The following is a 12,925-nucleotide window of genomic DNA, read 5'->3' on the forward strand; positions in this document are numbered from 1 at the left end:
CTCTGCAGAGGAAGGCACTGGAAAGCCACCTCTGCTCCTCACCTGCCTTGAAACCCCCTTGCTGGGGTCACCATACTTTGGTTGCGACTTGAGGGCACTTTACACGGAGATGTTTTGCATTTCTTATTCTCTGTAGGAGAAAGCAGCAACTAAACATTTAGCAATAGCTAATCACGTGGAATGACTGCATACATATGTTTCATTGCTAGGGTTAATAGTTACAAGAATGGGCACAGTAATGAGACAAATGAAAAATGGAAAAGAACTGTGACAATTTAGCACTTAATAATATATTCATAAATCATAATATACAACAGAAATGTAAATAGAAATAGTGAATGTAGTAGACGGTGGTCTCCGGAATGATGTGCTGTTTCGAAGATGATCTTCTTCTGAACAAGGAGGTGTACATAAACTGTCCTTCAACAATTCATATCTCTTGGTGACGTATTGACAATATACTGTAGATTCACTTCATCATAAAGCTATGCTCACAGCTATGTTCTTCAATGGGCTATGGTTGCTGAATGCTAGGGTTTCCAACTCCAGGGTGGGAAATTCATGGAGACTTGGGGGGTAGAGCATTGAAAGGTGAATTTTGGAACCATGCAGGTCCGTAGCAGGGCATAATGTCACACTGTCCGCACTCCAAAGCAGCCATTCTCCAGGGGAACCATTCTCTATCTTCCGGAGGGGCCATGGCTCAGTGGTAGAGCATCTGCTTAGCATGCAGAAGGTCCCAAGTTCAATCCCCAGCACCTCCAGTTAAAGGATCTAGCAATAGGAGATGTGAAGGACCTCTGCCTGAGACTATGGAGAGCTGTTGCCAGTCTGAGTAGACAATACTGACTTTGACAGACCAAGGGTCTGATTCAGTATAAGGCAGCTTCATATGTGTTCATGTGAAATCAGTTGTAATTCTGGGAGATCTCCAGGTCTGGCAACCATACATATACACATGATGACAGACAGACAGACATTTATTTATTGTATAGAGCCAAAGGCCATCACAAAAGGGGATTAAAAATATAATGGTAAAAAGTCAAACATAATTACAAGAATGGTTTTAAAAATTGTTAGAAGTAAAATGCAGTTGTTTACGAATATCAATATACAGTAAAATTATAAACTTTGAAAATATATCCAGTTAATCATCAGATTCATCTACTGAAGCAGTGGTCTTGGCCCTAATTCTCCTTGCAGCCAAGGCAAAAAGTGAGACTCTATAAGTAACAAATGGATCGGTATCAGATAATAAAAAGACCAATTTATCCAAGCCAGAGGCAGTTTTGTCCCTTTAACAGGTTGTCAAGAAATTTAGTTCTGACTTCTGTATATATAGGGCAAAATAGCAGATAATGAAATATGTCCTCTGGAACTGAAGCACCATATATACAGACACGTAGAGCCATCTGTATTTGAGAAAATCTTCCCTTAAGCAACAACGTCGGCATTGTCTGGAAACGTAGGGAGGTGACTGCCTTTCTAAGATTTGGGGATGGAATGTTTACCAAATAAGATGATCTGAGGTGATCTCTCTTAATTAGCTTAAACCACGGTGAAAATTTAGATTGTAAAGCTATCCAATAAGGCATCACATTTGTACACCCAGTTTCATAAGTTGGAACCGTTGTTCAAAGCCCCCAACAAGTCATCTGGGATAGAATAGCGGGCAAGTATATTATTGTAGCATACTGACCAGATACACATGATGTATTTCTTTAGCTTTCTAGTATGTGTGATTGCCACATACAGGATTTCCATTTTGGCATGCTACCGCAGACATCACTTTCTGTTTGTTTGCAATGGCCCAATAAAAGCTGAAACTTACGGTAGCAAACAAAGCATAACATCGACTGATGTGGCTGTGGGTAAAACACTTTTCTCACAGCTACTGTAGGCTCTGATGTGCATGTGAGTAAGCTGTTGTTCCAAAGAAGCAACAGATTGCACGTTGCTTAGAAATGCGAGAACCAAGGGCTAAAATTAACACGGCTCCTTTCTTCATAAGATAATTTCAGAAATTACCTGTCATCATAGATCGTACTAAGTACTATAAATCTGTTCTGTTCTCCCCATCCCACCCCCTGCTAGATCCATGAGGAAACATTTGAAGACTTTCTTCTATTTGGGGCATTTTTCGAAGCAACAATGATTGACAGAAAGGTTGGAGATAAACCGATAAGCTTTGAAGTTTCTGTTGGTAAGTGTGTATAATTCTTTTGCAGTCATGTGGTTAAACGTCTCCAAGCTGAGGTTGCTATTTTCTGGTGGTCTTTGCCAAAAATGTTCTGGGGACCCTGTTTCAAAGCTAAATTCCTTTCTCCACCATTCCCCCATGTTCATTCAGTCTTCTGGTCCAAGGTATATATATTCACTGGTGTGGAGAGAAGGATGTGGAATGTGTACTGGTGTCAGTGGAAGCTACAGTTCGTACACTGGTGACATACATTTCCAGCACACATGCATGACTACCAAGATACTAATATAAATGTGTTTTAAGAAAGTGAGGGGCTGTGGTTCAGTGACAGATCACCTACTTTGCATGCAGAAGGTCCCAGATGCAGTCGCTAACATTTCTGTTTGAGAGAACTCAGGTAGCAGGTCTTGGGAAAGCATTTCGCTTCCTAAGACCCTGGAGATCCACTGCTGCCTGACTAGACAATGCTGTACAAGGTGACCCAGTATTTTAACTTGAAAGCATCTTGACATGACATAGATCTAGAAAAGTCCTTTCCAGAATTGGTTTCGTGTGCTCTGAGCAAGGAAGTTCACTTCTGGGTGATGCTCGAACTTCCCCTAATATCTGTGGTAAAGACCACAGAGATATTGAGAATTTCCTAGAGTATCACTATGGAGGCCATTTCCCGGCCATTTTTTTCTCCTGCTCCTCAGTATCTCATGGGTGGGGGAATTGGGGTCAAGGGTAGGGGTTTACTCACCATGGTAAGTGTACCAGTTATACCACATATTACAGTGGAAATTAATGTTATCCAGCATCAAAGAGTACCAATAAATTGTGCCTAGATCAAAATTCATGATCAACTTGGAGGGTCCTGTTCAAGCAGAACCTCTGTAGGATAATAATTCCCTCAGGATAATAATTCCCTCTGTGAATGGGGGAAACATTTCAGTAACATTAGTGAAATGTGTCAGTCTTATGCCATCAAGTTTCGCCTAAAGCAAAATATGATTTGAATTTGGAGGGTCTTGCTGCAGTAATCTACAGGTATTTTGAGGACTGTTTAAAGAATTCCAGGAAAATAAGAAAAATCTGTGCAGGGAATTTTTGGATAAATGGTGGGATGTATCACTGACTTCCCACTTCCACATCTTGCTTTGGTCCACTGAACCAACTGAAATCTTGTTATTGTGGACTGGCAGACCCTCAGGGACAGCCCTGAGGGCAAAATGGGGGCCTGCAAATGTGTGTGTGGAGAATTGGCAGAAATCTCTGTCCCTCTTCCAAAGACTTGAGTGCCATTAGATCTATGGCAGTACGTGGCCAGATACATACTAATATGGGCAGAATGGTTACACAAGGTGTCAGATAAGTGCCTTTTTCTCTCACACACTATTTAGGCCATGTATGAATGTTGTTAACCCACAGCAGAACTCTGAGGAGAAATCAAATACTGATGTGTAGCCACCATAAGTTTTATATGTGTGGTGCAGCTGGTCTCTCTTCAAAGTTTTGTGAAAGCTTTCCAAAAGGATGTAGTGATGTCCATAGGCATAGACAGTTTTAGGGTTCCCAGCCTCCAGTTGGGGCCTGGAGATCTCTCACTTTTACAACTGATCTCCAGCTGACAGAGATCAGCCCCCCTGGAGAAAATGGCTGCTTGGAAGGGTGGACTCTATGGCATTGTACCATGCTGAGGCCCCTCCCCTCCCCAAACCCCGCCCTTTCCTGGATCCACCCCCAAAGTCTCCAGGTATTTTCCAACCCAGACCTGGCAACCCTAGACAGTTTTAAAAGGGGATTAGACAGATTCATGAAGGATAATAAGTCTAGCAGTGGCTGCTTGCCATGGTGGCTATGGGGAACCTCCACATTCAGAAGCACTAAGCCTCTGAATCCCAGAGCCAGGAAGCAACATCAGGGGAAGGCCTTGGCCTCTGTGCCCTGCTGTTGGCCCTCCAGAGGAACTGGTTGGCCATGGCCACTGTGGGAGATAGGATGCTGGACTAGATGGACCATTGGTCTGATCCAGCAGGGCTCTTCTTATGTTCTTAACAAATGCTTTCTGGTTTTGCTCTACTCTCTCTGTGACAGGGTGTCCCTCCAATGCAGAGTAATGAACAAATTAAAGGTATCTATTTAGTTGTTAGGGAAGCAACTCTGAGTGTTCTGCCAGCACAATGATGTAAAACATGATATATTGGCACTCGGTCAACATTAGTCTTGTCTTCCGGATGAAGAAGGCATTCTGAATGCAAACTTCGGGGGGGGGGGATCTAATGTTTCATTACAAAAGGGCACTCTTTTTCCCACCAAATAATATTGTCCTGCCCTGCCTGGAATATTTCTTCTGGTTTAGATACAAAGGAGCAGCCGTACATTAAGATTCTGTGTGTTCATGAAATTGTCTGGGTGTTCCTTTTCAAGGAACTATGTATAGAAGGAAAGGCCCCATAGACAAACAAAGGCAATGTCTAATATTTATTTAAGCACAGACTTGGGAGAGGCTGAATTCCTAAGAGCCTCATTTGTGTATTTGCAGAATAAAGAGCAAGCATTAGTGCTATATATAAGACTTCTCCTGGGTGTGGGAAGAGTTGAAATATGGATGCCAAAGGGCCATTATCTCTGCATAACAGACTCATCATGTACCATTTCCTGGATTGTTTGGACAGTGGCTCTGAGATGGGGACATCCTTCAGCATGCACATACAGGAGCCTCGTTTGGCTGTTTCAGGTGCCCAACGAAGCTCAGAGTCTTAGTTCACTTTTAAATCAGACTTCTGTCTCCACTAGAGGCGCTCCCAGTCCTACAGAACTCAACCTCTTCATAGGACTTGTTGGCAGAGAGCCACATGATTCCCGTAGGGTTGCCAGGCAGAAGAATTGGGGTCAGGAACATGGGGGGAGGCATGTGATGTCAGCTGCATCCCTATGTCACTTCTGGGGAAATCCCAGAAGTGACATAGGGTAGCTCAGGGCTAATTTTGGGCAGGAACGCACAGGAATGGAGTTCCAGCTGGCTCCCAAGTTGGTCATGCCCAGCAGGAACTCATTAGCATAATAGGCCACGCCCAACAGCAGAAACTCATTAGGATTGGCTACATTAGGGGTGTGTGGCCTAATATGCAAAGGAGTTCCTGCTACAAAAAAGCCCTGGGTTTTGACAACAAACAAGGTAAACAGAATAACAAGCAAAAGGTGGGTGTGGCTGGATGACCACACTTCTGGTAACATGTGGGTGCGGCCTAATGTGCTAATGAGCTGTGCTGTCAGGGGTGTGGCCCAATACGCTAATGAGCTCCTGCTGTTGGGTGTGGCCTATTATGCTAATGAGTTCCTGCTGGGCTTTTTCTACAAAAAGAGCCCTGGCCGGTAGCTCTAGGAATTGCCAGAAATTGTATTTTGAAACCATAGAGCAGGGGTCGCCGATCTGGTGCCATGGGTACCATGGTACTCTTCAGCTCCTTTCCTGATGTTCATCTAGTGTTTTTAGAAAGTGTGCAGGGCCAAGTAGGGCATTGGCCCAGTAGGGCTTCTGATTGGCATTTGGAGATTTGATTCGCTGTGCAGATTTTAAAAAACAATTGCTTTGACAGCAGCTCCCACCACAGCATAGGAATCGTCACTGTGTGACTGAAGGTACGCTGTGGCAGCCATTTTTCGGCTGGCTCCACCTCCTCCAGCAGCCATTTTGTGGCAGCCATTTTGTAGCTCTGCCCATCATGCTGTGTCAGAGTTCCAAAGATGCCCGCAGGCTCAAAAGGGTTGGGGACCAATACTCCCTCTAAGCTGTGGAGTCTTGTGAACAAAAATTCTACTTTGTGAGCTACTGGCATAAAAGCTGTGAGCGAGCGATTTGGCTACTGCATAAATTAGTTTGCTATGGAGCCATCCTTCCTGAGCTAAGGCAAAAATGTGTGAGCTGGAGTCTAAAAAACTGTGAGCTCGCTCACACTAACTCAGTTTAGCGGGAACACTGTTGGGGACCCCTGCCATAGAGCTTCTGGCTCTTCCTAGAGCTACTCTCTATCCCTTCCATGGTTTTTTCCCCTGCAAGCGATGTAGTCATGCAGCCAACATCAGCAGCTTTTAAATAATTTCCACCACTGATGCTTGGAGTGTTGGCAGGCAATGGAAGCTGAGGGTGGAGGATGCCCCACCCTGAATGTAGAACTGGCAAACTTAGCTTCCAGTCACTTTCTGCTCCAGCTCATACCTCACTGAGAACTCCCTGACCCTTAATCGGAATTAAGAAGGGACTGTGCTATATACCTTCCAGTAGATTTTATAGTTTCAGTTCTTGGGTTGGATCCAGCAAATCCGTTCTGTTAGGAGAGGCACTTTCCTCTGGTGGAAGGAGCTTTCTCCTAACTCATAGCACTCAGAAGAGCTTGATATAGAGAAAGGTGTCTTCTGCTGGGTAAAGAGTCTCAATTGCAGAGTGGATCTGCAAGATCCAACCCTGTTTCTTTACTAAAAGTCTTTTTAGGCAATCATTTTCTGAGTAATAAATACATAGGGTGTTTTCAGTAGTTACAGGGGATCCAGAAGTCCTTTACTAGGAAGTACTTCTGTTGCAGGAAAATCACATTTTTCCTCCATTAAAAAGACAATATTTAGTTGTTGGGAAAATGGGGTGTCAATCCCCTGACTCTATCCAAGCGACCGCTTCCATTGTGCTGGTGAGGTGACAGATGCGATGTGTATTTTGAAGTTAAAATTTCAAATGATTTCCTTGTAAATGACTTGCTCATTTGATCTCATTAGTGCTCTTCTGTAGAGCAAATTTTTATAGGGCAATAAACAAATATAGCTAATTTACTTCAATTAAGTGAGGATGGCTATGAAACAAACAGTCTGCATCCACTGGCATTTGCTTCCAGGGTGACAGTTTCGTACCGGCTGTTGTTTTTGTGTCAAAGCCAAAAGGGTGTAAGGGGAAAAGGATGTTTAGGAAGGTGGCCTGTGAAAGTGCTTTCTTCCTCCACTGATGAAAACAGATGGCATTTTTTATCTATGTTATTTAGGATGCACCTTTCTCGTTGAGACTAAAGACGAATTACACGGCGTAAGCCAGTTTGGTGTAGTGGTTAAGTACACGGACTCTAATCTGGGAGAACTGGGTTTGATTCCCTACTCCTCCACTTGCACCTGGCTGGATGACCTTGGGCAAGCCATAGTTCTGCCAGAGCTGTCCTTGAAAAAGAGCAGTTTCTGTCAGAGCTCTCTCAGCCCCATCCACCTCACAGGGTGCCTGTCTTGGGGTGAGGAAGGGAAAGGAGTTTGTAAGCCGCTCTGAGACTCCTCCGGGTAGTGAAGGGTGGGGTATAAATCTAATCTCCTCCTCCTCCTCTTCTTTTTCTTCTTCTTCTGGATCAATGGCAGGCACATTCAATAAACAATGCAACACAGATGGGAGTGCAAACATTTGAAAACAAGCAGAAATCTGAAACAGAGCTGAAACAAACTTAAGAATATAAGAGAAGCCATGTTGGATCAGGCCAGTGGCCCATCTAGTCCAACACTCTGTGTCATGCAGTGGCCAAAACCCAGGTGCCGTCAGGAGGTCCAGCAGCAGGGCCAGAAGTCCAGAAGCCCTCCCACTGTTGCCCCACCCCAAGATCCAAGAATACAGAGCATCACTGCCGCAGACATAGCTAAACCTTGTGGCTAATAGCCATGGATAGCCCCCTGCTCCATATGTTTACCCAATCCCCTCTTGAAGCTGTCTATACCTGTAGCCGCCTCCACCACTTCCTGCGGCAGGGAACTCCACATGTTAATCACTCTTTGGGTGAAGAAGTACTTCCTTTTATCTGTTCTAAGCTTGTGGCTCATTAATGTTATGGAGTACCCACAAGTTCTTGTATTGTGAGAGAGGGAGAAAAGTGCCTCTTGAAACAAAGCATAAGCATTTAAGCATGACACATTAAATGAAATTACCTAGCAGGAGCATACTTACAGAAACAGAGGGTACACAGTAGTGTAGTCTGCAGTCCCAATCGTTTTAGCAAAGCATCTTTCTGAATCATTTCCATACAGTACAGTACTGTTCAGGGCAGATTGGCTATTTAACTTACAGAGAAAGTTGTCAGTGGGCCACTGCCCTGGAGGGCTGAGAAAATACAGAGCCACGCCCCAGCAACTCCATCACCACTATGTGGGCCACTAAGCTCAGTGCTTCAACAGCAAGAAGAATTGGTGCCATCTCATCAGCTGCTCCTGCCTGCAGTGCGGTGCAGGTGGACGCAACCAGTGAGCAGACATTGAAAAATAAGCCCCACCGCAATCAGTGGGCCATGCTCCTAGGTGAGTGGGGATAGCATTGAAAATGAAGATAGGAAATAGTGTAGGTTTGGTGTAGTGGGTAAGAGTTTGAACTCGTATCTGGGAGACCCAGGTTCGAATCCCCACTCGTGCCATGGAAGCTTGCTGGGTGAACTTGGGCTAGTCACACTCTCTCAGCCTAACTTACCTCACAGGGTTGTTGTGAGGGTAAAATGGAGGAAAGGGGAATGATGCAAACCACTTTGGGGAGAAAGGTGAGGTATAAATGAACTAACTAACTAACTAAATAACAATTGCTTCAGATAACCGAAAAATAAAGCCATTGTTATCTGTGGGGGTCTTACTCGTTTTCCTTTTGTTCCATCATGTTGGGTAAAGCAGGTTTTGCATGTTTTTGTAGTTTCAGAACCCTGAGAAACCTGTTTGACCAGAGAGACAGCAGAGCAAAAAGGGTATGCTTTATGCTGTGATGGCTCTGTCAAATCTTCTCTAACTTCCTGGAAATGGTTGTAATGGAAATGCTGCCTTCTGGCCTCCAGTAGAGAGAACAGCAGCATTTCTATGACTCTATTATCTGCTAAAGGGCGTTAAGAACATAAGAACATAAGAGATGCCAATGTTGGATCAGGCCAAAGGCCCATCCAGTCCAACACTCTGTGTCACACAGTGGCCAGAAATACCAGGTGCCATCAGGAGGTCCACCAGTGGGGCCAGGACATTAGAAGCCCTCCCACTGTTGACCCCCCCCCCCAGTTGATGATCTGGTGATATTTCTTGTGCTGGCTGAAGATGCTTGCTCATACACTAACCATGTTACACTTTTCCTGGGTCTGCTCAACAGATGAGGTTAGGGTTGCAAACTCCAAGTTGGGAAATATCTGGACATTTGGGGGTGGAGCCTAGGGAGGGTGGAGTTTGGGGAGGGGAGGGATCTTAGAAGGGTATAATGCCACAGAGTCCACCCTCCAAGGCAGCCATTTTATCTACAGTAACTGTTCCCTATAGTCTGTGTAATGTATTCTTAGCTGCCATGAGTACATTAGGATGTATGGGAAACCTCCCATAGGGAAGCAATGTTAAGCTTCGTCTTGGACAGAGGATTCTCGTCCAAGACTCACGACCCAATCACATTCAAGTGCTGGAGGAAAGCTTCAAACTAGAAGAAGAAGAAGACGAAGAGATTGGATTTATACCCCGCCCTTCACTACCCAAAGGTGTCTCAGAGAGGCTTACAAACTCCTTTCCCTTCCCCTCCCCACAACAGACACCCTGTGAGGTAGGTGGGGCTGAGAGAGCTCTGAAAGAAATGGATATTTTTCAAGAACAGCTCTTATCAGCACTACGGCTTGCCCAAGGTCATCCAGCCAGGTGCAATGGGGAATCAAACCAGTTTAGAGTCCACGCACTTAACCACTGCACCAAACTGGCTCTCAACTATCCGCCTTGGTGGCCTTGATTGGACAGAAAAGCAGGATACACATTTTGTGAATAAAGAAATAAACTTTGCTGACCAGAGTGACAGGAGACATGTCATTGTCTGCCTGCAGACACCACTGAAAGACCATGAATTTCTAATGCTCTCTCGTCACAAGAATATCTGGCCCTGGAGCAGCTGCTCCTGGAATTATCTTCTGCTGCCTAGGGAGGTGGGGATGGAGTTGTGTGCAAAATGCTATTGTCTTTCTCCATCTGCTGACATTTATATTATGGTAATGTTCAGTCCAAATGGCTAGGTGAAGCCCTCATATGAAGCTGAAGATCTATTTGAATCAGTCCTGAAAAATTAGGCAAGATGCGGCCTCAGAGACAGGATTCAATGAAGCAGACACTTTCAAAAGTTCAGACCTTTAAAACTGCTTCATACTGTCTCTTTTAAGCAGGATAGGCCTAATTAGAACCCCCCTTTTGTCCATTGCCTTACTTCACAACACTGTCTCGTTCGATTTCTCCTTTCCCAGAGGATGTAGTGATGGCCGCAGGAATAAACAGCTTTAAAGGGGGATTAGACAGATTCATGGAGATTAGACAGATTCATCAATGGCTTCTAGTCATGGTGACTGAGGGAATCCCCCATGTTCAGAGGCACTAAACCTCTGAATCCCAGAGCCAGGAGGCAACCTCAGGGGAAGGCCTTGGTCTCTGTGTCCTGTTGTTGGCCTTTCAAAGAACCTGGTTGTCCCCTATGTATCCTGAATTAGATGGACCTATTGGTCTGATCCAGCAGGGGTCTGTTCTTACAAGCCTGGTTTTTGTACACCCAGGGAATTTTGGCAACGTGATTGATGGCGTGTCACCAGGAGCTGGAAGCAAGAAGAAGGCCCACGAAGGAGAAGAGGAAGAAAGTGCCCCATTACTACATGAAGGTTCGGGAGAAACTGCACATGACATTGCAATGCCACTGGTATCTACCACGCACCCTGAGAAACCACTGGTCACTGAAGGAAACAGGTGAAGTTTCTGAAGTTTATACTCTTTCTTCAACCTCTGGCCTTTGTTCTGCATCTCTAGAACCAGGATTCTGTGTATGATAGACAGGTGTATCATAGGCAGGTGCCCCTAAGATGGTGTGACCACTTCATAGGGGTGGTGTCAGTGTTTTCTTGCTCCCATTCAACTCATTTTTTGCCTGTATCAGGGGGTCCCCAGCGTTTTCCAGCTTATGGACATCTTTGGAATTCCGTCCCAGGAGGAGGAGCCAGATGTAAAATGGCTGCCACGGTGAAGATCCTTGTGTTGTGGTGGCAGCTGCTGCCAAAGCAACAGCCTATCAGAATTCCAGTGGCCAATCAGAGCCCTTGCTGGGCAAAAGCCCCACCTAGCCCAGCCACTTTCTAAAAATACTTGGCAGGAACAAGGAAAGATGTGGGCAGGCACCATGGCACCCATTGGCACCATGTTGGGGACTCCTGGCCTATATCTTGATGGGATGGGGGGGTGAGTGCATCCATCTACCATCCATAGCATAAGGCATAGACTCATGGTCCAACAAAGTTAGGAGCATTAGCCCCATCGGAATGAGTAGGATTAGTATGAATACTGATAGCCCAAGACCCAAAGAGGCAGGATGCTGGAGGTTCTGTGAACAGAGCACCCACTGTTAATTTTTCTCTAAAAAAATCAGCTGAGCAGGAACTAGATTTTGATCAGGATCATAATGCAACAGGAGAGAGGTTTTCAGGCTCTCCCCCATGCTAGTTTTCCTTGAAGGGGAACCATAAAAGTACTGATAAGGGTACCTTTATGTTTGTCCAATGAGGAAGGAGCCATGGCTCAGTGACAGGATCTGCTTTGCATGCAGAAGGTCCCACGTTCTATACTTGGCTTCTCCAGTTGAAAGGACCAAGTAGAAGGTGGCGGTGAAAGACTTCTGCCTGGTACCTTGGAGAGCTACTGACAGCCAGTGTAGTGGACCATTCGTTCCCTCCCAACCTTTTCAGTATGGTGATCCACAAGTCCATATTTACTAGGTATGGACACCCACCCAAGGCTGGTCCAAGGTTTTTTTTTTTAAGCACCCTAGGCAAACTTGACCTTGGCACTCATCTAGTCCAGCATTCCATTTTCTACAGTTTCCTTCTTCTGGCTTCTGCTGTACATTGACTAGTTGATGGATGGCTTTTTCCACACATGATTGTTGCAAAGGGTAGGGGAGGTGAGAATGTGAGAATCTGGCAAGGAGGAAGAGGAGAGAAAGAGAGCAACGGAAAGGGAAGGGGCTGGCCTGCAACCCACTTTCAGAGGCTTCACGACCCACTTTTGGGTCCTGACTCACAGGTTAGGAAAACTCTGCAGTAGGCAATGCTGACCTTGATAAACCATAAAAACATAAGAGACGCCAATGTTGGATCAGGCCAAAGGCCCATCCAGTCCAACACTCTGTATCACACAGTGGCCAGAAATACCAGGGGCCATCAGGAGGTCCACCAGTGGAGCCAAGACATTAGAAGCCCTCCCACTGTTGACCCCCCCCCAAGCACCAAGAAGACAGAGCATCAATTGCCCCAGAGCCCCTATCTATACCTTGTGGCTAATAGCCACTGATGGACCTCTGCTCCATATGCTTATCTAATTCCCTTTTGAAGCCGTCCATGCTTGTAGCCACCACCACAACCCCCCCCCAAGCACCAAGAAGACAGAGCATCAATTGCCCCAGAGCCCCTATCTATACCTTGTGGCTAATAGCCACTGATGGACCTCTGCTCCATATGCTTATCTAATTCCCTTTTGAAGCCGTCCATGCTTGTAGCCGCCACCACTTCCTGTGGCAGTGAATTCCATGTGTTAATCACTCTTTGGGTGAAGAAGTACTTCCTTTTATCCGTTCTAACCCGACCCCTCAGCAATTTCATGGGAGTGCCCACGAGTTCTTGTATTGTGAGAAAGGGATAAAAGTACTTCTTTCTCTACCTGCTCTATCCCATGCATAATCTTATAAACCTCGATCATGTCTCC

General features: G+C 45.4%; 1 protein-coding gene across 1 annotated transcript in view; it reads left to right on the plus strand.

Moving 5' to 3' along the window:
* FER1L6 (fer-1 like family member 6) overlaps positions 1-12,925 on the plus strand; it is a 160,532-nt gene that overhangs the window by 66,056 nt on the left and 81,551 nt on the right. The window contains exons 12-13 of the mRNA XM_015428956.1: positions 2,095-2,203; positions 10,735-10,921. Coding sequence (XP_015284442.1) covers positions 2,095-2,203; positions 10,735-10,921 — 296 coding nt within the window. The remainder of the gene's footprint in view (positions 1-2,094; positions 2,204-10,734; positions 10,922-12,925) is intronic.

This window comes from Gekko japonicus, unplaced genomic scaffold, assembly GCF_001447785.1.
Source record: "Gekko japonicus isolate JY-2015 unplaced genomic scaffold, Gekko_japonicus_V1.1 scaffold1004, whole genome shotgun sequence".
NCBI lineage: Eukaryota > Metazoa > Chordata > Lepidosauria > Squamata > Gekkonidae > Gekko > Gekko japonicus.